The sequence below is a fragment of the Aethalodelphis obliquidens genome, unplaced genomic scaffold (genome assembly GCF_003676395.1).
Source record: "Aethalodelphis obliquidens isolate GAN/ISIS:26980383/991018 unplaced genomic scaffold, ASM367639v1 scaffold2, whole genome shotgun sequence".
In the NCBI taxonomy this organism is placed as follows: domain Eukaryota; kingdom Metazoa; phylum Chordata; class Mammalia; order Artiodactyla; family Delphinidae; genus Aethalodelphis; species Aethalodelphis obliquidens.
The window spans coordinates 42,702,310-42,723,756 of NW_020837946.1; the positions used below are offsets into that span (position 1 = coordinate 42,702,310).

The following is a 21,447-nucleotide window of genomic DNA, read 5'->3' on the forward strand; positions in this document are numbered from 1 at the left end:
GTGCCGCTGTGGCAGCAACAGGGGGTGGCAACGTACAATGGCAGAGAATATTTCTGCCTGGAGTCCTGTTTAGCACTGACCAGTGATATAAAAGAGGGTCTGGATTCTGTGAGCAAAGGCCAGATTAGTTATAAAATTATGAATCAGTGATCCTATCATTGAGCACTAATTTGATTTCCCATCAGATTGAAATCTAAACATAATTCAGAAAATGAGTAAGGGAGTGAACGATGTGCAATTTCACAGAGACTTGTCCTTGAACTTCTTAAGCTGTATTTCTGGAATCTACACTAGCACGTAAGGAGGAGTCTAGGTAGAGTTAAGGAGTGTAGATTTGATGAATGAGAAGCCCTAGGGTGCTCCAAACACACAAGGTCATTTGTAAGAATGAAGAGATGTGTTGTAAGGACACATAAAATAAACTTGACAGGAAGAGAACAAAAATATGTAAACACAAAAATTATTAGGAACGGGATGCAGCAGAGTTTTCATTTTCATCTCCAGCTCTAACTTGACCTGGACGACTGCCAATGCCCTCAAATCATACATGGAGAATAATGAAGACTTCATATTTAGCCAAAAAAAGAAAAGGATTGTGTAATAGTCATGATCTCTAAGGACTGAACGTTTCAATCAACTTACAAATACTGACATCCAGGGCAGAAGGCAGAATAAACAGGTAAGGATAAAAGTGCAGTATGATTGCACTTATCATGGACCAAGCTCCTTTGGGGTCCTAAGAGTACCAGCACAGTTTTAGAAGAAAGACCTCCCAGCGCATGGGCAGAGTCTTCATTGAGAAGCTATTCCTTACAGGAAATTCCTCGAGCCTAGAAGAAAGTAACTCGACTACATGAAAAACATAAGCAAATGCTTCCGTTTACTTTATCCATTCCCACACAAATTCCTTCAATCAACTCACTGCTCACCCACTATGTGCCAGCACTACCTGGGAATAAGCCCGGCACTGACTGCAAACCTGAAGACCTTCTTCCTCTTGACCTACAATTGTCACACATACGTGCTCTTGATTACACCCACCACCCAAACCACGAGCAGTGGCACTGTCCAAGGTGGGCTGGCAACACCTTTAAGAGAGAGCAGGAGATGGGGGTGAGAAAAGAGAATGACCATGTGTCTTTCACCTGTCAAAGCCCGCAAACCCCAGGCTCCCCCCATAGCACCAAGAATCCCGCCATGCCTCACCAGCCTCACCTCACAGGGGCACCTTAATGATGATGACAAACAACTGTTCTGTGGCACTCACCCAGTCACACTCCACAAGCAAACTGTGGTATTTCAGGACATGAAATCACACCTTCAGAGCACCTGACAGGGCCGCACTGTGCAACAGCAACATGGCCAGCCTTACGTTTGGCACTTTTTGAACAAATGTTCACACACAATGGAGAGTTTAGAAAGAGCAATGGCTATAAGATTCAGCAGATAACAGTCACCAAGTTAAAGGATAATATTCACAGTCACCAGGTTAAAGAATAATATTCGCCTGTGCAGGGTGGAAGGGAATGTTGGCCAATGTACTCCTTGCACCACACATGCTGATATGATCAGTGATCACTATCATGGTCAAATCTGAAACATAATACAACGTGCGTTTAAAAGGAACAGTGCAGGAGGGGAAGTGCAAGGGAACTTTGACTGACCTTCCGCTCTGCATTCAGTACTTTTCATTTGTTATCATATTCAGCCCTGAACACCTCCTCTGAGGTTGGTTTTATAATCCCCATTTTGTAGATGAGAAAACGAGGCTCACATCACATTGTTACTAAGCAACAAAGCCAGAATGCAAAGCTTTAGGAGACTAAGGTATCATGCTATGCTCTTTATAATTTTCCAGCAAAAACAATGCTAAATCCACAAACACTTGCAAAGGCTGAGGCTGTTCTTTACATAAAATATATGACTTCACCTAAGCAACTCAATCACAAAATGAGGAACCTTTTATTACAAAGCAGTTGAGGGTTTTCCCACCTAAAATGCTTTGTTGATTACCCCAGAGCCTCCTATTTCTTTATGACTTTTCTTGTAAGTTACAAGCTTCTAGGCAGAACAGTAATCAGGGAAAATGTTTGCTCCCAAATAATTTACTAGTGCTTAAAACCATTCCCTAGTCTATTTCTTTGTGAAAAAACCCAACATAATCTAACAGCATGAAGCCATATCAAATAATTACTCAAGGTACAGAACATAAATTCAATTCACTATAACGACTTGCCACCTGAACATTTTAATGTGCCCCTGAATTAAGGCAAAGCGAAACACTGGCACAGCCTTCTCTTCTGCTTTAGATGCTTCTGCTACCACTGACTGCGCCTCTACTAACAAGACTTAATAAAAAGGAGTATAGGATATGCCAGATATTTAGTAGAGAAGAGAGTATAATAGCCTCCGTATATTCCAATGCAGCTATATTCTTGAACCCTCAAGATATAAATTTAAGTTCATATCAAATGTTATATAAATTTAAGTTTTAAGGGAAGAGATAAACCTATTAAGCCATTCTAAAGGGGAAAAGCAATGGGTAGGGACAGAGAAACTCTGGAATCAGGACTTTCCCACCAACTCCACCATGACACTGCCACCTGACTATTAACAGAATCAGACCATCACTGAGGGGTTTTCTTAGTTTTGACTAATTACCAGCTAGTCCACAGCATATACATGTTCCTGGGCACTGGGACACCCTCCCTAGGGCATAAGATATGAAAGAAGTAAAATGTCCATGTTTGCACCTGCTGGAGACGGATGTCTTTTAATAAGCCAAGGAATAAAAGAACAAGTAGTGGTTTGGAAGGGGGGAAAATCACATTACTTTTGAACATAACAGGTGAAGGATTAGGTAGCATGATCAGTTTCTATTTTTTTTTTTTTTCTTTTTTTGCGGTACACGGGCCTCTCCCATTGCGGAGCACAGGCTCCGGACGCGCAGGCTCAGCGGCCATGGCTCACAGGCCCAGCCGCTCTGAGGCATGTGGGATCTTCCCGGACTGGGGCACGAACCTGTGTCCCCTGCATCGGCAGGCGGACTCTCAACCACTGCGCCACCAGGGAAGCCCGATCAAAGTTTCTTTACTCTATGTATAATCTCCCTTCCTGAAAAAGAAGAAATGGTCCAAGTTCTTGATTAAGGCTTATGGAAGAATTTGCTTTGTCTCAGTTTTGCCAGTAAGGCCAGAATGACAATGAAAGCCCAAGATGCAGACACGACCGACCCTGCTCCTCTCCAATTGCTCAAAGATACACATTATGAAAAAAGTGTTTGAGTGGCACTGAAGGCTCTTCCAACGGATTTGTGTCCCTTTAATAAAGTGAAATGATACAGTTAGCAATAGTGAAAGGCCTGCAATCTAAGTAACAACAATTTATCTCCCTTTGGACTCCGCTGTCTTGAAGAAGAAAAAATGTCAAATAACCAATGAGTTACTGGGCATAACTGATGGTAATTTCAGTGGAAAACTTGGATTATGAACTAATGTTTGCTCCTATATTGGAGTATATATTCTAAAATAAACTCTATACTTTTTCTGGAAATACACAACATAATCCTCAAGATTGAGAATTAGGAAGTTTCACTAAAGACAAGCTTTAAAGTAAAAAAAGATGGCGCAAATGTCTTCTTACAAATCATTCACTGTGCACGTGTATTACAGAAAGCAGAGGTGGGTGTTCACCCCAGTACTCTCTCTCAGCCCGGGTCTCACACAGACCTTTGTCTATCTGCAGGTTACAGGCTTTGAGAGACCTCAAACACCTGGCGCGCCGTGACAGGACAGTGTTTCCCCTACCTCCACCTCCATGCAGCATTTTCATTTCTAAGAAAGCACCTTAAAGTTTTAAATCAAAAGTCAGAGTCCTGAAGTTACAAATTAGCACCAGTGACAGCTGGACATGTTACATGAAAAGTTGTGAGAGGGTTCCCAGTGTCTGCACATGAAAAATCAACTTGTGCTTTAAAACGCGAAGAAAATTTGCCTTATTATCTACCTAATTAAATGCCATTTTTAAAATCAGGATCCAGTTGCATACATATAGCATTTATGCATTTTCACAACAGACTTTTTTCTAATACAAATTTAAAGTTTATCTAATAATTGGAAAGTAACTTATGTGTGTATCTGAATCTACAATTTGATACCCAACCCTGAAATAAAATTAATGAAATATCTAGTCCATAATATCTTATTATTATACATACAATTCTAATAAACCTTGGTTCATTTCTTAATCTGAGGTTAATTTAGACATATCTGAACACCTGATTTCTTCTATAGTATGGGTATATAGTCTTGTTTCATGATAAACATGTAATCTTTTTTCATGGTAAACATATTTTTGTATAAGAAAGAACACCAAAATAAAATTGAGACAAAGGAAAGCATCTATTTTTATATAAAGCCATCCATTACAGAGTAACAGAATTACTCTTTGAAATTTCAGTTTTATTGCTACAGATACTTCACAACCCATGGTTGATTATTTCTGTCTTCTTTAGGGGTATTAAATGTCAAAGTGCTAAAAAAGCCCAGCCTTGTATTACAAACTAGGTAAATTATCTCAGTTTTTGATGAATTTTGACCCTAAAGAAGACAGCTACTGTTTACTGATGAATAGTCACTAGCTGTTGAGAACAGACTCATGTACAGGTAAGTCCCCAATTCCATATATATACGGATCAGAGTTTCCTTTAGGAAGTGTTATAACATAGCTTTGCTCCCAGTCACCCACCCACTCATCATCAATTAAACCCAAGGTATGATATAAAAGGAAGAACAAAGCTATAAGTCTCAAACAATTTAAAAGGGTAAACTTATATTCCATATGCTACAAAATGGCAGGAATGTGCCATACATAAGGATTAAACAGCATGCCCTGAGATAGTCAGCACATAAATTAACTGCATCGTAAATTCAAAAGGAATGTAAAAGAAAAAGAATTCAGAGCAATTTGTTCTACCCTCCACCTTCCCTGTGAGTAAGGTAGGCATTTCTTCCTGCTTTATGATTCCGTGTGGGAGGATTTCATGAGATGCACTCCCCAGCTTCTCAGCCCCTTACTCACTCCTCTCCTCAGCAGGAGGAAAGACTCCTCTGAGCAGCGAAGTTGGGAAGAAGAAATGGGCATGCATGTACAGCTCAGCCCCCTCATTCCCCACACTGTGCACAAATTCAGCCCCATTCCCAGGCTGTGAGACAGATGGGGCAACGCGCACAAGGAGAGGCCAGGGGTTGCTCCGTGCTGTCAATGCCTGCCAACCTGCCAAAGGACCACTAACTAGCACACCCTCTTGGGTGATAAACCAAAAGCTGCTTTCTTCAACCTTGCCTCTATAGTAATAAAGCTGCTTCCTCTCCAGCTTATTTCCTGTGCCTATTTCTCATGTGTTTCCAAACTGGGTGGGGAAAGGATATTACCTATTAGACCTCTGTCTCAAGTTATTTTCTGCTGCATAACAAATGCCCCCAAAACTTACCAGCTTAGACCAATACCATCTATTAGCTCATGAGTCTGAGAGTCAGATTTGTAGTTCCTCTGATCTAAGCCAGCCTGGCTGATCTCTGCTGGCAGGTTGGCTGGCAGCTGGCTGATCTAAGGTGCCCTCATTCACACGTGTGCTGGTTCATTCCATGCGCCTCTCATCACCCAGCAGACTAGCCCAGGTTCACGCACATGGTGGTAATGAGTTCCCCAGAGAAGCAAGAGAGGATAAGCCCCAGTAGAGAACCAACTTTCGAGTCTCTCCATTGTGCCATGTTTGCAAATTGTTCCATTGACCAAAACAAATCTCATGGCCAAGCCTTAAGTCATTGAGAGAGGGGACTACCGAAGCATGTGGACACAAGCTAAGAAACTATTGTGGTCATTTCTGAAAACAATCTATCAGCTTTAGGTTGTTTAAAATAAAATGGTCACGAATTCTTTTCCCACTCTTCCCACTGAGAGGTGGAATCTACATTCCCCAGCACTGAAACTGAGCAAGCTTGTGCCCACATGGACTTAACAGAGTCACAGTGATGCTGTACGATTACCCAGTCTACTCAGGCTTCTTCCTGGTTCTCTTGGAACACTTGCTGTCAGGATGTTCTCTCTTGGAACACTCCCTCTCACAGCCGCCTTGCTGTGAGAAGCCCAAATCACACGAGGCCACACATAGATGGCTCTAGTTAACAGTCTAGCTGAGCTCACCCCTTGAATCATCCCAGCCCAGGAGCCTGACACATGAGCGACAAAGCCTCCAGAGGACTCCAACCCCCCAACTCATGCAAGTTGCCCCCAATCACTAGAGTCTTCCCAGCTGAGGTCCCATATGTCATGGAGACAAGCCAACCCTGCTGAGCTCCATCTGAATTCTTGACCCACAGAATCCAAGAGCATATAACAGGGCCGTTGTTTTACTCCACTAAGTCTGGGGTGGTTTATTGGGCAGTAATAATAACTGGGCCACACACCAATGTCAACGTTTGCTTTCCTTCATAACCACAGGATTGGGTTACTTCTTTCAAGCTCAACAGAGGCATTAGTAACAGATGGTGCTTGATTACCAATAACTTTGTTTGCCTTTGTGGGATTTAGAAAAAGTATTTTTAAATGATTAACATAGAATATTCAGATAAACTTACTCAATAAAGAAGAAGCTTTATTTCTCAATGTCAAACTGTGCTTATTGTACATTAGGTACTTATGTGATTATTATGTAGTTAATTCAACAAATATATATTAGATGTTAGACACTATTTTAGTTGCTATCATTTAGCAATGAACCATACAAACTGAGTCTCTGTCATTATAGGGTATATATTTGGCTAGGAGCTAGAGACAATCAACAGATAAATATACAATAATGAAAAGAAGCAAACATTTATTGAGTGCTTACTATGTGCCAGGCACTGTTAGATGTTAACGAATTATTTACAACTCATCACAACCCTATGAGATCAGTACTATTATCCTCATTTCAAAGAGAAAGAAATGGAGGCACAGAGAATTAAGTAACTTGTTGTCTTTTTCTTTAGACATTGGCAACCACATGATAAATCACTGACAACTGCATATATAGGATCATGGATATGTCCCAAATAATACAGCAGGAAAATATAGAGCCTGCCTATATTTAACCAATTCCATCCTCATCTCCAGCATTTACTGAGCACCTGCTGTGTATCAGGTATCACCCTAGGCTCTTGATACACTACCGTGAACAGGACAGCCATGTCTCCCATCCTTACAGTTTACGCAGGTATATGCACATTTGAAATCTTAAGGCTTCTTCTTTGTATATCTCTATGCTATTCTTCTTTTAGGAGGTAACATCCCTTGAGACTTGTACCACATTTTCTCCAGTCTAAATTGCCATTTAGTGCCACAACTGTAAGAAAGTATCTGTGACTATTAATAAAAGCAACAGGTTTCCAAACATTTCAAGTTCATAACACTAGATCCAAAATCCTCAAATGTAATTGTATAAATGTTATGAGACCCACACGCATTAACAAAGTAGGAGAAATAGTACCTCACATCAGCCAAACATCTGGATGTATTTCCATGTTTTATCTTCTCTACTTAAGTAAATGTTTGACATTTTCTATTTTTGTAACACTTCTCTCCTAATGATACTCACCTCAGAGATACGTAGCTTTCAAATGAGTTCAAGACTTAGGTTTTACAGCATACCTCTCTTAGAAAGAGAGGAAGAGAGACTAAGTTATTGGGCATTTTTTCCCCACTTCCTGGGTACACAACTGGCTCCAATGATCCTGTGACTTTTTCAAGGTAATAATTACAGCCAACAACGACCTATGCTTTTACTAGGCGGCTGCTGGAAAAGGAAACAAAATAGATGACCTACAAAATGGCAAATCTTGTCTCCTTTTCTGGGTACAAGAAGCTAACTGTTGGCAGCTTGCAGAGAACAAGAGTGGGTTTACCCATTGCTTTATACCCCCTCAAGCCAGCAGGCAGCAGCTCCCCGTGGCCACCTATGAGTCAGTCCTCTCTCTCTATTCGGGGTGAAATTTCCTGCTCTCACCACTAATGTATCCCTTTCCTTTCCAAAGCAAAGGATACTCTAAAATACCAGGGTGTTCCCACTACCACAAATTTCAATATAATTTCATTGTGGGAACAAATGGTAACAAAAACCATATGACGTTCATTCATGATGGTTTTTAATCTTCACTGGAAATGAACTGGGTGTTTACTATTTATTCTCCATGGATACTGCAAGAATTAGAGACAGGAAGACATTTCTGTTTGAAACTTGAAACTTCAAAATGTAAAACCCAAGTTATTTTCTGATACTTAGAATAAAGGCATCCTTAAATATTTTCCTAGAGTCCTCAAGAGTAATATTGGTTCAATCATTCTAGAATGTTCTATAATACAAAGTTAATGTAGCCTCATTTTAAAAATAGTGTATTACTCAATTAATAACTAAATTTAATTTGTCTTGTAAAATGCAAGTGTTATAAAAGTGTTATAAATATGTTTCAGAATAAAAGCTAATCTTTCCTTAAAATGGTGGTCTTAAAACTGAGGCATACCTTTTCCTATACAGCTCTCTTCAGCTGCCACATACTGTGAAGGAAGCTTGCGTAACAAACTTGGCAGGGTTATAATCACTTGCTTTTGGTGGTATTATATATGATTCGCATGAGTATTTCTGTTTCCTTATTTGACAGTTAAAACCATTTAACATAAGTAGTACCATCCTAGCCAATTTCACCTCAGATTAAAACTTCCTCTTCAAGACGTTTTTCCAATAATAATACATTTTTACAATACGTATAATCCCAATGGTTAAGAATCCGCCTGCCGTACTTCCCAGGTGGTTCAGTGGTTAAGAATCTGCCTGCCAATGCAGGGGACACGGGTTCGAGCCCTGGTCCGGGAAGATCCCACATGCCACAGAGCAACTAAGCCCGTGTGCCACAACTACTGAGCCTGCACTCTACAGCCCGCGAGCCACAACCACCGAGTCTGCACGCCCAGAGCCCATGCTCCGCAACAAGAGAAGCCACCGCAATGAGAAGCCTGTGCACCGCAACGAAGAGTAGACCCCACTCGCCACAACTAGAGAAAGCCCGCGTGCAGCAACAAAGACCCAACGCAGCCAAAAAAATAAACTATTTAAAAACTACAAATGGTAGAAATGGGGAACCGTGGAATTCATCCAGTTCAATCCTATAGTTTCCAAGATAAAAACTCTAGACCTAGAAGTTTACTCTACGAACTATGATTTAAAAATTTTTTTTAAAAATTCAGCTGCATGGTTTGCCCAAATTCTAAAAACACTCACTTTCAAATGGCATCCCTCTGGTTCTAGAGTTTCTCTGGAAGATCACAGGGGCCACCCAGGGGTCTAGGGGTTCTGGCTGCTCATCTCCTCTTTAACCAGATCAGGCCTCATTTCATCTGTTTCACATTTGGAATAAAATTTCATTTGGAGAAAGAATGCCACTGCTATAGCAAAAAGCAGTGCTTTGGATACCTGAGCCAATTGTTATTTTTTAATCTAGTACAAACTTAGATTTTTTTCATTCCAACAATCCGAACAGCATCTTAGGGTGGTGAAAAGGCCAGGGGAAGCGGTGTGTGTGGGGGGCACGTCAGCAGTGTGGCCCTCAAAAAAAAACAAGAGGATAACCAGGCTGCAGCTTCCCCTGGAGGTGCACTAACCCTGAGTGGTCATCGTATCCTTGCCAAACGAATCAGCTACAGAATCAACAGGAGCAGAGACATCAGGGCAGTGCCACACGCACTGAAGCCCCCAAGCATGGATGAAGGGGCCTTATCTACAACAGATACTGACCACTGTGCCCACTTGAGAAAACTCTGGACCTGGGGCTGTTAAGTAGACCTCACCTGATTTTGTTCATTTTTTCACCTTTGCCGGAGAACATTTCACTTCTACAATCACAAATCATGACTAAAGAAAGCTAATAAATCTGTCTCTACCTAACAGGTGTACGACATTTCAATTTTTTAAACACACTGAAGACAAAATTCTCACAGTAAAATTTGAAGTACAGGTTTTTCTCATTTTATCGGGTAACTGTTACCCCAAAAGTCATTCAATTAAAATCAATTATTATTTATATTTTGTTTTTAACCACAGAGTAATTTTGTTAAAGAAAATAACGGTTGGAGAATCTTTTTTATTACTGGATTGGCTTGAAGACCTATAGGATATAAAATACAGTTGGGCTAATATTTATTTCTTTAGCAGACTTCTAAAAAGTTTTTCAAAGGCAAAGACTTTAAGTGATCTTTTAAAAAGATTTAGAAATTAAATATTATAAAACAATCTGAAATGCATAGGTTAAAAATTTAAGGATAAGAAAAGGAAATGTATTCTTAAACTTAGCTCTTAAAGACCCAAGTATCTAAAATATTCTGTTATAAATATATGTTTTATTATTCTGAACTTCTTTAAAATACTCACAGTTACTTATCACTCCTCCCAGGGGATCGCCTTTAAAATCGAATTCAATATCCATATATTTGCCCTGCCAAAGAAAGACTTGGTGAGTTTTCAAGTTCACCTCAAAATATTCAGTCAGTGTATCTTAAAGCATAGCATGATAAGCCCTTTATGCATTTGTTTAAATGTAATTAAGAAAGACACAGTTTACGTAACCATGATGCAAAACAATGTGCCTCCAAAAATAATTCATACTAAATACCCCATTAGCTCAAAGTGAGCATATCTCGTTGCTAATTTAAGAACAGATCTTCTCAGCCATCGTAAGACTTTTGGATACGTTTCAAATTTCTCAAGGACGTGTGTATTCAATTCAAGAATAAAAACCGGGAAAATTAGTATTCCTTGAATAGGCACTAGCTGGCAATATAAATTATTTCATTTTTATAGGCAAAGTATGTTGAAAGCCATGGCTAGACATTCCAAACACACTGGACAGTGGATAAAATGGAAGACTTCAAGTTCTGTTTTTACATCTACTCAAATCAAATGCATGATTATGTGGTGTGACCAACTCAGAATCAAAGGCTCATCATTATTACTTTCTTTGGCTTTTAATCTAGATTATACAGAAATATATAACCCATGTTCATATTACACCTTATAGATGGTACCTTAAACACACAGAAACACACATGGAGTCTTACACTGTGATTTTTAGAGAACGGGTCTGGATTGTCTGGTTAAAGAGTAACAAATATATCAGAATAACCCTGAGAGCTGTTTTTTGTTTGGAAAAGGGTGTGTTGATCTAATAAGTAGTCTTTGGTTTTGTTTCATGTTCTACCTTAGTCAGATCGATGGTTTGTAAATAATTCTCCCAGAGAATTACTTTAATTCTATTTTCAAAATAATGGTAAGGGAGGAGAAACATGATCACACGGCATACAATCAACAATGTAATCTGTGATTTTTTTAGTAGCTCGTGCATGCTCCCCCACCTTCTCCTTCTTCATTGTCACTGGTCATCTGGCCTTTGTAAGTCTTCACTTGCTCATTAAGCAAATGTTTATCAAGCATTTCCTGGACACTAACGTAGGCACAAGGGAAAGCAAGGCATCACTCCTGCCCTCAAGGAATTTAGTCTTGGGGGGAAATGAAACATAAATGGGACATAACCATGTATAGGGATACATCCTACGGTGGGATCATGGTGCCGTGCGCAAAGAACAGGGGACAGAGGGGGAGGAGGAGATCTGCCCGAGCTTAAAGGCGAAGTAGCAGGAGAAGTCAGGCAGGCAAGGAGGCAAGGGATCAGGAAGGAGCTGGCATAAGCAGTGGCATCCGTGAGGATGGTGGGGGAAGTCAGAGCACATCATGACACCGACATTTTCTCCTGACAGCCAAGTTGTGTCATTAAAAGTTCCTCAACAAGGACACCATGATCAGACTTGCCTCTTTACAAGACCACTCTGGCTAGTGTGGAATGGACTGGAAAAGACCTATCAGATGTAGCTGACAGAGGTGGCAGCAATTAGGGGAGAAACACTGGTGGCTTTACACCAGAATAGCAAAAGAAGAAAGTAAACAGAGTTGAGAGCTACCCAGAGAGTCACGATGACTGGTCATGGTTGGATGGAGAAGGTATGAAAGGAGGGTGTTCAAGAATTTAAAAGTCCAGGAATGTGGCCCAGACAACTGAGTGGATAGCGACACTCTCTAGGATGCGAGGGGACACTGGAGGCAAAGCAGACATGAAGAAGGGAGAAAGAGTAACTTCACAAGAGAGTCAGAGGATGACTGTATGAGAGGGGATGATTTTGGTGGCAGGTGGTCCCTGGGCAAAGGAGGCGACAGATCTAGAGTACAGGTGCAGAGAGATAAGTATGAGAAAGGAGCGTGTATACTGATATGGAGACGGGGAGGTGCCAAGGAGCAGGGCTAATTTGGTTGGAGAGCTTGGAAGAGGATGATTTCTGTGAAGCAGGCATAATAGCATCAGCTGAGAGTAAAGGATAGAAGATTTGAAGAGAGTAGAGCAAACACTGTGGAGAAAGGAAAAGGAAGCTGACTAGGGCTAAACTCCTGCACGACACGGAGAACTCAGCTGATGCCCACACTGATGACTCCCCAAACGCTTGGTTCTGGTCCTGGCACTAGACTACTCACAAATAACCAGCGGCTTCCCACCACCTACAGAATAAAGTCTGAGACCCTGACCCTGCTACTCCAAGCCCTCCAGCTGGGGCCCGGACCCACCTTTCCAGCCCTCTGGCCCACGGCTCCGTTCACAGACTCCCTGGTCTGGCCATTAACTCTGGCAAATGAAGGTCCACACTGGTTTCTCTCCTCAGTTTCTCAGGCTGGACTGCCACCTCCTGCTGCCTGCCACCCCATTTTGGCTTCTTTAAATCTTGTGGACCCACTCAGGACTGTCCCCTGCCCCGGACTCCTCCAGCTTCTCTATTCTGAGCTTCCATAACACTTCATCTATACTTTTCATGGGGAACTTACTAGTTTATGTGTTGTGTTATAATTATTTTCAGCCATGTCCATTTTTCCTGACTAGTTTATAAGCTTCTTAAAAACAGGTATTCAGGGCTTCCCCGGTGGCACAGTGGTTGGGAGTCCGCCTGCCGATGCAGGGGACGCGGGTTCGTGCCCCGGTCCGGGAGGATCCCACGTGCCGCGGAGCAGCTGGGCCCGTGAGCCATGGCCGCTGAGCCTGTGCGTCCGGAGCCTGTGCTCCGCAACGGGAGAGGCCACAACAGTGAGAGGCCCGCGTACCACAAAAAAAAAAAAAAAAAGGTATTCATTCATCAATAAATCAATGTTTTCTGAGTGTCCACTATGGCACCGGCCCTGCTCTAGCTCCTGGGGCCACATCAGAGAACAAGAGGCCGAGGTGCTCGCTTCCTCCGCACCTACTCTCCAGGGCCAATGATGATGTAAACGGGGGAAGGGAGCACATAACTCCAGAGATTGCTGAATGCCTAAAAAAATGAAAATGGGATGAAGTCACAGAGTCTCCAGACGGCATCATGGAAGTGACATCTGAGATAAGACCTAAATGATACGAGACGCCAGCCATACAAAGATCTGGGGACAGAATGCATGGTGCAGAAGGACCGGCAACAGCAAAGGCCCAAGTCCAGGAAGCACCTGGCACACCTGCCGGGCACAAAGGCCTGTGTGACTGAGGCCCAGGGAGCCGGGGAAGGCTGGGCCGGCCCACCTTGCGTGGGGAGGCTTGGGGGAGCCCGGGCTATATTTTAGGTGCAAGGGGACCACAGAGGCTGTCAGCCGGCAGGGGACGGCAGCGTGCAAAGATCACTCTGGCTACTGGTGGGGAAATGACTGCAGGCTGCAAGAGCATACGCAGGGAGACCTAAGTTTAACTATGTTTAAAAGAAAACCCGGAGGTTTCAAACAAATGAATGAATTGTGTGTGTGTTTCTATTCTTACTCAATGAGAGGAGTGGTAATGAGATTTTCCAGACCCTAGAGCGCTCTCTCCCACACTCTCCAGTGCCTCACTCAGCTCCTGGCACACCGCAGATGCTCAACAAAATCCCCCTCCAAAGTCCTTAGTCGAGAACAGTGATTTTCGAAGCCTTAAACTGTGTTTTCTTTTTTCCCCAAAGCAATGAGTCTCTCTTACTAGAAGCTCAATACGCCAAGTTAAAGTGCTGGGGTGAGGGTCACTGTGAGGCACCTCCATGGGAACAGTGGTCCACACTGTCAGCTACAATGAGGTGCAGGGTCTCCCAGGCTTCTCAGCAAAGAGATCAAAAAATGTATTCGGAGTTAACCTGTCAAACACAGTTGAAGGAAATGTAATTTCCCTGGAGTCATAAACCTCTGTTATATATACAGTAGTCATTTTAAATATAGTAGAGTCCTACTATAATATTATAACATAGACTCGAGTATACTACTGGTCAAAGTCGCACCCACAAAGCAGAGAAATTACTAAAAACTGGGCATGAAATGATTTAGCCTATAATCAAGTATTAATCTCATATCCTAATACCCGTGTTATGATAGGATTTCTCTGAAGTTACTTAACAAGCCAAAACACCTGCCAAGCCTTTCGCTAGATTTTCCGATGTCTCTAAGTACCAGTGACTCTTTAAGCAATACGGTTTTCTGTATTTTTACGGCCTACAGACTAAATATATTTGCAAGTATTTTTTTTAAAGCGTGTGTATATGAGATTTGCCAAGAGCAAAAATAAAATCTCTATCCTATAAAGAAGCTTGATCTATTGGAATTACTTCTATCTGCCCACACTTTGCGTCTAATTCTATTTATGTAATGAGATTAGTCATGTTACCACAACAGGAAAAGGCATGGCTCACATCAGTTTTAACAACTTAAGGGGCTAATCCAATGGAAAAAATTCACTGCCTTGGAATTAGGAAACTTAGCCTTCCACTTTCCAATCTATCAAAACGATCTCCACCTGAGGTCATTTGCATGCCTTAAGCACAGGATAACGCCAATGAGAAAAAAGCAAAAAGGGGGCTAAAAGAAGCTGGGGAGTGGAGGTGTGGGGATGCAGGAAGGGTGTCTGGCAGCGAGGCACAGACGATCATCAATAATGGTCCCAAGTAATGTATATGAGAAGACAGCTTATAAACTAAATGATCTTTTATTACGAAATTTATAAAACTGGCTCAACTATAGAAAAAAAGCCATCAATTTCAAAATGCCACCATCACACTCACCATATTTCCCCCAGCTGCCTCCAGGCAGTGTGTGTCCCTGTCAAGACCAGAGGCAGGAAAGAAGGCAGCACAGCTGGGGAGACCCAGGGGCTGATGTGCCAGAGCGTACACTGCAGAGGTGGGAGATGAGGCTGGAAAGGTTTCCACTATGGAAATTAGCATTTTCCAACTCAGCCCGACTCAAAACATCAATTAGCTTCAGTTTTTACTATTCAGTCCTCCCCACACCCCCCATCAGCAGCCAGACTTATTGATTTTACCTCTATAAAGTTTTAGAATACACCTCCATCCTTTCTGGTCCCACTGAAGAACGGACAAGAGCTGTAGCATATACAAACTTGACACCTAGTTTACCCTTCTTTCTATGGAATTTCTGAGTCTTAATTGACTTCTAAATATCAAAACTCACATTAGTAAAGAGTTACTCTAAACAGCCTCACTGAAATTGCTCATGGAATTTTATGATAGATGACAAGAAAACATGAAAAAAAGATAGCGTGTCACTCCAAGAAGAATTAAAAAGGAAAATTCCAGAAAGCAGAAAAATAGTCCTTATAGAACTTTTAGCCTACGTCTCAATATGGTGTTTCTTATTTTTTAATTGTGTGTATTAAGAAATATTAAACATCTACTGGTTGTTTAAACACACATGAGGTAAATGTTAGTGTTAACACTTATGCTTATACAAATACTTACAAATCTAGAGGAGTTGTCATTCCTTACAGTCTTGGCATTTCCAAATGCTAGTAGGAAAGAAACAGATGTGTGGTCAAGTGACAGAAAACTAATTTCAAGCCAAAAAATAAAACAAATGTAATATCTGACATCCATAAATCCTAGAAATGCAACTTGTAGCAATGACATTTCTGTCCAGAAAATTTCCATAGAAACTACTTAACACGAGTCTTAATAAGCTGCTAAAGCTTCCATGTCTTCTTATAAGTTCACAGAAAGACTCATGCCTATGATTCACAGAATTTTTTTCAAGTACTACTGTAAACTTAATCCTGTCTAATTCAACACATTTTAACTGTTTTGATAGTAGTCAGCTGAATGGCGAGCAAGCAGGGCTTCTGTGCTCTTCTACCGTTATTAACAATGAATAAGGTTATTTTAGAGATGACTACTTAACATTAACAAAGGTTTTATGAAACTCAGTTGATGAGGTTTTCAGGTGGAAAAAGGCATGAGAAACTTTAAATTGTTTAAGTTCGAAATAAAAGGTATTTAAACGTGATTAAATATATAACTGAAATACAGAAAGAGTAAGAGACTTGGAAACTAACATCATTTCCAATAGGCTAAAAATACCATATCGTTTCATGAGTTTATGTCCATCAGACCTAAGTGAAACTTTCCAGAAAAGAAAAAAAAATCAGCCCACAATGCAAAAATCCAAGTTTGTCCCAATCTTAGCTGCTTCGAGGAGCTAGAATCTCCCACAGGCCGCCCTTTCAAACGAGAGCACCTAAGAACCACAGGACGACACTGCCCCAGGCACAGAATGCTCCTGTTTGACAAAGGTATTTCAGTGTCATGAGGTAAAATGACTGCTTCATCAAGCTTGTGCACAAGAGAGGAGCAAATTAATCTGGGCCTTGGTAGTAGAGGATGTAAGTGGAATAAATGTAAGTCGTATAAGGAGAGGGAATCCCTGCTTGATGCTCTGAAGCCTAGCAGTGCACCTCAAACTTTAACGTGTAAACCAATCACCTGAGGATCTTGGTCAAGTGCACACTTTGGTTCAATGAGTCAAGGGATGGGCATGAAATTCTGCTTCTCTACCAATACCCTCCCACCCCACCCCGAGGCTGTTACTGGGATCCATGGGCCACACGGCCGCCAGCAAGGACTACAGAGTGATGCACGATGATGCGGCAAACAGAAATGAATCTTTAAATTAAGAGGTCGGGCATCAAATCCCTGGAAGCCGCCACAACTTCATTAAATTAAGATTAGCCTAACAAGAGCTCACATGATTAACAATGGCTAAAAGCTGGTCCAAGTTTTGAAAGCAATCACCTGATCCAGATGTGTAACGCTCACTGCGGGTATTCAGTAGCCAAACCTGCTGTGTTATATTTCACGTTAGCTAGTATTTTTATGTTTTTGATTGTAAAAAAAAAAACAAAATAGTTGGCTCCTGCTAGTTAAGACAAAATTTAAAGTCAACACAGGGCAAGTTCTTTGATTCAGAGATTCCACTTGGAATGGGTATGGTTTCGTAGGTCCCTGACACCAAATTCTCTCTTTAACAGAAAATAAGCTGAGATGTTATATTAAGTAAGGAAACCTGCACATGGGAAACACTCAAAAAAGGATGCTGAAGAGGTTCACATCCTTATCCTACGTCCACCACCAGCTAAAGGATTTTAATAAATGCAACCTTGATAAGGGTGAGTGTTGACCTAGTCATCATGAAGACCATGACATTTTTCGTGTTTTCACAGGCTAGATCTTTGTGGTGGGTGTCAACAAGCAGGGATGCCAAATTAACTAATTTGCACAGCCCCAAAGTCCAGCACGAGACGCTGACACATAAAGGAGAGTTTATTGTGGCTTGAAGGTCAAGGGCAAGTGAAGGAATTGCTTCAAAAAAACTTTATTCAGGGTGCCATTTGCAAGCCATAAACCATCTTTTCATCAGACAAATCTGAGTTGCACATTACTAAACACAGCTCTAAACACTAAAGTCTTTTACTGTGAGCCACAGAATCAAAAACAAGTGTTCCATTATAGAACACTTGAGACACATTCCTCAATTGTTTTTTTTAAGTTCATTGTTCTAAATGTTCATTTACAGTAGCAGCTCCAGTTAAAAAGTAAAGCATTCCCACAAAAGATAATACATGCCCACAGTAGACATTTCTTCCAGTTCCTGCACTGGGGCCTAGTTTCAAATACCATTGAATAAAGGGCCAGATTCTAATCACAGATGCAAGCTATAGCATTCCACAGTGTTTCTCCTTTAGATCACAGCATTCTTAAAATAAGCATCTATAGAAATATAACACATGTATAGCATCCTAACTAAAAGCAAAAGACAGCAAGCAAAAAGTAAAAGACTGGAATAATAAGATAAAGATAAAACACTTTCTACAATAGCTTCTTTATTTGTTAAGGTCCTGAAGGGGAAGAAAGATCAATAACAATGTGACAGGTGTTCTGGCCTTTGCTTCTCACAAGCAAAGTATTCTCATGAGTTTTATTTCACCGTCTGGAGGATAAAGATGCATGGTGCCTCCTTGTAATAAAGTGGAAGGAGGGACTAGCCTGAGCAACAAAGACAATGGGCAGAGTTCTGTTCCTCCATACTGGGGCGGGGGGGGGTGCGGGTCTCCCCCCACAGAGCAGTTCTGCTTTAATCCATGTTAAATCTTGACCTTCCATGACTTCGAACAAAGGGCTGAACCAAACTACTCTTCTAGACCAGAGATTCTGATCAAGGTGGTCTTGATCCCCTCGGGACATCTGGCATTGTCTGAAGACATTTTCAATGGTAAAAACTAGAGGCAGGGGTGCTATTGGCACCCAGTGGTTAGAGGCCAGGGATACTGCTAAACATCCTACACTTCACAGGACAGCAACCCCACAGCAAAGACTTATCCAGTCCAAAATGTCAACAGCACCAAGGTTGAGAAACCTACTCTACCCCAACAACTGTGTTAAATGACAACACTGGTATGCTTACAATATAAAGTAAGGCAAAGGGCTTTCCAGCAACAGGAAGAGGCTTTGAGTTACTGTTTCCAACATAAGGATGGTTTATACTGATGGTTTACGCCAACCTCCATGGCAGAAGGGGACTTCTCTCTGGCTTTGTTTTCTGATGGTATTATAGACTAAATGTTTGTGTCCCTACCCGACCCCACCCCCCAATTCATATTTTGAAGCCCTAACCCCCCAATGTAATGGTATTTGGAGATGGGGCCTCTGGGAGGTAGGTAATTAGATGAGGCCAGGAGCCAGCGCCCACCTGCCCATCATCCCCCCTCCCGCTCCCATATACACACACAAAGAAGAGGTCATGTGAGCACATAGCAAGATGGCAGCTGTCTACAAGCCGAGGCTTCAGAAGAAAACCTACCTTGCCAGCAGGTGAGCTTAGACTTCTGAGCCCCCAGAAGTGTGAGAATATAGATTTCTGTTGTTTAAGCCACCCAATCTATGGTACTGTGTTATGGCAGCCCAAGCTGACTAACAGACACAGATGGCCAACCACAGCATCTGAGCTCTAAAGTCAGGTTTAGGCTTTTTGTAACCCTGAGAAAACTGGTCCTTAAATATTTCTCTGGCATAGCCTTGGTTTCCCTGACAACAGAAATCACCAGCCATGGGTGTTATCCTGAATGATAAAATAGCACTGCCCTCACATTGCTCTCTTCCACCAAGTTTCTCCCAGCTGTCAAGTCAAATGCAAATATCAGCTGATTATTATTAAGCAAAATGAAAGTAATTCAAATAAAAATTAAAAGGGAGAAAAATGACTGCAAGTGGGAGAGCTCCTTTTACACGAGTAAAGCGTTCCCTCCTTCAAGTGCGTGAAGCCAGGAGTTCCTAGGATGCCTCTACCTTTTGCTCAGCAGGTCTGGGCCTGACTCTCCCCCTCCCAGCCCACCTCCCAGCACACCAGGTGCCAGAAGTGCCCGGAAAACTGGATTTACCGTTCCAGTCATACTGACCCAATGTACACAGAAAATCCTACCTTCCAGGACTGGGTTGGACTGTAAAAGCTGTTCTTTGACTTGATTAACTTCTGCTCCTTTTCCACAAACAGCTGCTACGTAGGACATAACAAGCTTGCTGGCCTCTGTGGGTGAAAACAAGCCATATTAATAAATTAAGCAGAAATTTTTTTTCAACTTTCAGGGGAAAAGATTTGGGAGAGAAGGCCCACTAACAGTGTTTTCAAATGACTTCACTCCTGGGAGCAAAGAATGTTTTGGGAACCTTTAAAAATATTCATGCTTTCTATTCAGACATGTCATTGATTCAGATATAACAGGAATTGTGCTTAAAGGTTATCACTGGGTTGCTGAAAAACTGACTGAGTAAACATAGCCAACAAAATCTGAGGAGGACTATCTTCTTAAAGCAATTGTTTCTTAAAAAACGAAAACTAGAGCTACTATATGATCCAGCAATCCCACTCCTCGGCATATGTCCGGAGAAAACCATAATTCGAAAAGATACATGTTCACTGCAGCTCTATTTACAATAGCCAAGACATGGAAGTAACCTAAGTGTCCATCGACAGATGAATGCACAAAGAAGATGTGGTATATACAAATAACAGAATACTACTCAGCTATAAAAGAATGAAATAATGCCATCTGCAGCAACATGGATGGACCTAGAGATTATCATACTAAGCGAAGTAAGTCAGACAAAGACAAATATCATATGATATCACTTATATGTGGAATCTTAAAAAATGACACAAATGAACTTATTTACAAAACAGAAACAGACTCACACACATAGAAAACAAACTATGGTTACCAAAGGGGAAAGGACGGGAGGGATAAATTTGGGAGCAACAGATACACACTACTATATATAAAATAAACAACAAGGACCTACTGTATAGCACTGGGAACTATACTCAATATTTTGTAATAACCTGTATGGGAAAGAATCTGAAAAAGAATATGTATGTGTGTGTGTATGTGTGTGTGTGTGTGTGTGTGTGTGTGTATATATATATATATACATATATATATATATTTAAGTGAATCACTTTGCTGTACACCTGAAACTAACATAACATTGTAAATTAAACATACTTCAATAAAAAATAAATTTTTTAAAAAAGCAATCATTTATATATAATTACTATATTATACATAGGTGATTCAAGTCAAAATTAACTTGATAACCTGGGTGTCTTTATCAAATGTATTTTTTAAATTTAAAAGAACTGTCCTTCCTCAAAAAATAGTTTCTAAATAAAATTGGTTTGCTTACAATCAGATTAAATTAATTACTCTTCAAATTGATTAAAAAACTAAGCAACTAATCTTAAGGATTTGAATACAAGAAATACAGACCTTCCAGGGCATCTTCTAGTTGTTTTCATAGGCTTCACTCGTAGAACAAGTTCCCTGCTAAAAGAAGCAGGCCACCGGAGGCATATGAAGAATTCTTAGCTCAAACTGGTAAGGTGGGCCAAATTTGGTTTTATCCTTCCCCTATTAGTACATGTCTCCTCTTAGCATCTGTTTCCAAGAACCTGATCCTTTTAATACTGAGTTCCAAGGAATGATAATAGATATTCAG

General features: G+C 41.1%; 1 protein-coding gene across 5 annotated transcripts in view; it reads right to left on the reverse strand.

Annotated features, from left to right (window-relative positions):
• Positions 1–21,447, reverse strand: part of MYO1B (myosin IB) — a 183,156-nt gene that overhangs the window by 59,870 nt on the left and 101,839 nt on the right. For all 5 annotated transcript variants that reach the window (XM_027125466.1, XM_027125472.1, XM_027125477.1 and 2 more), the window contains exons 5-7: positions 19,874–19,978; positions 15,865–15,911; positions 10,460–10,523 (exon numbers count right to left, since the gene is read on the reverse strand). In XM_027125466.1, the coding sequence (XP_026981267.1) occupies positions 10,460–10,523; positions 15,865–15,911; positions 19,874–19,978 (216 nt within the window). The remainder of the gene's footprint in view (positions 1–10,459; positions 10,524–15,864; positions 15,912–19,873; positions 19,979–21,447) is intronic.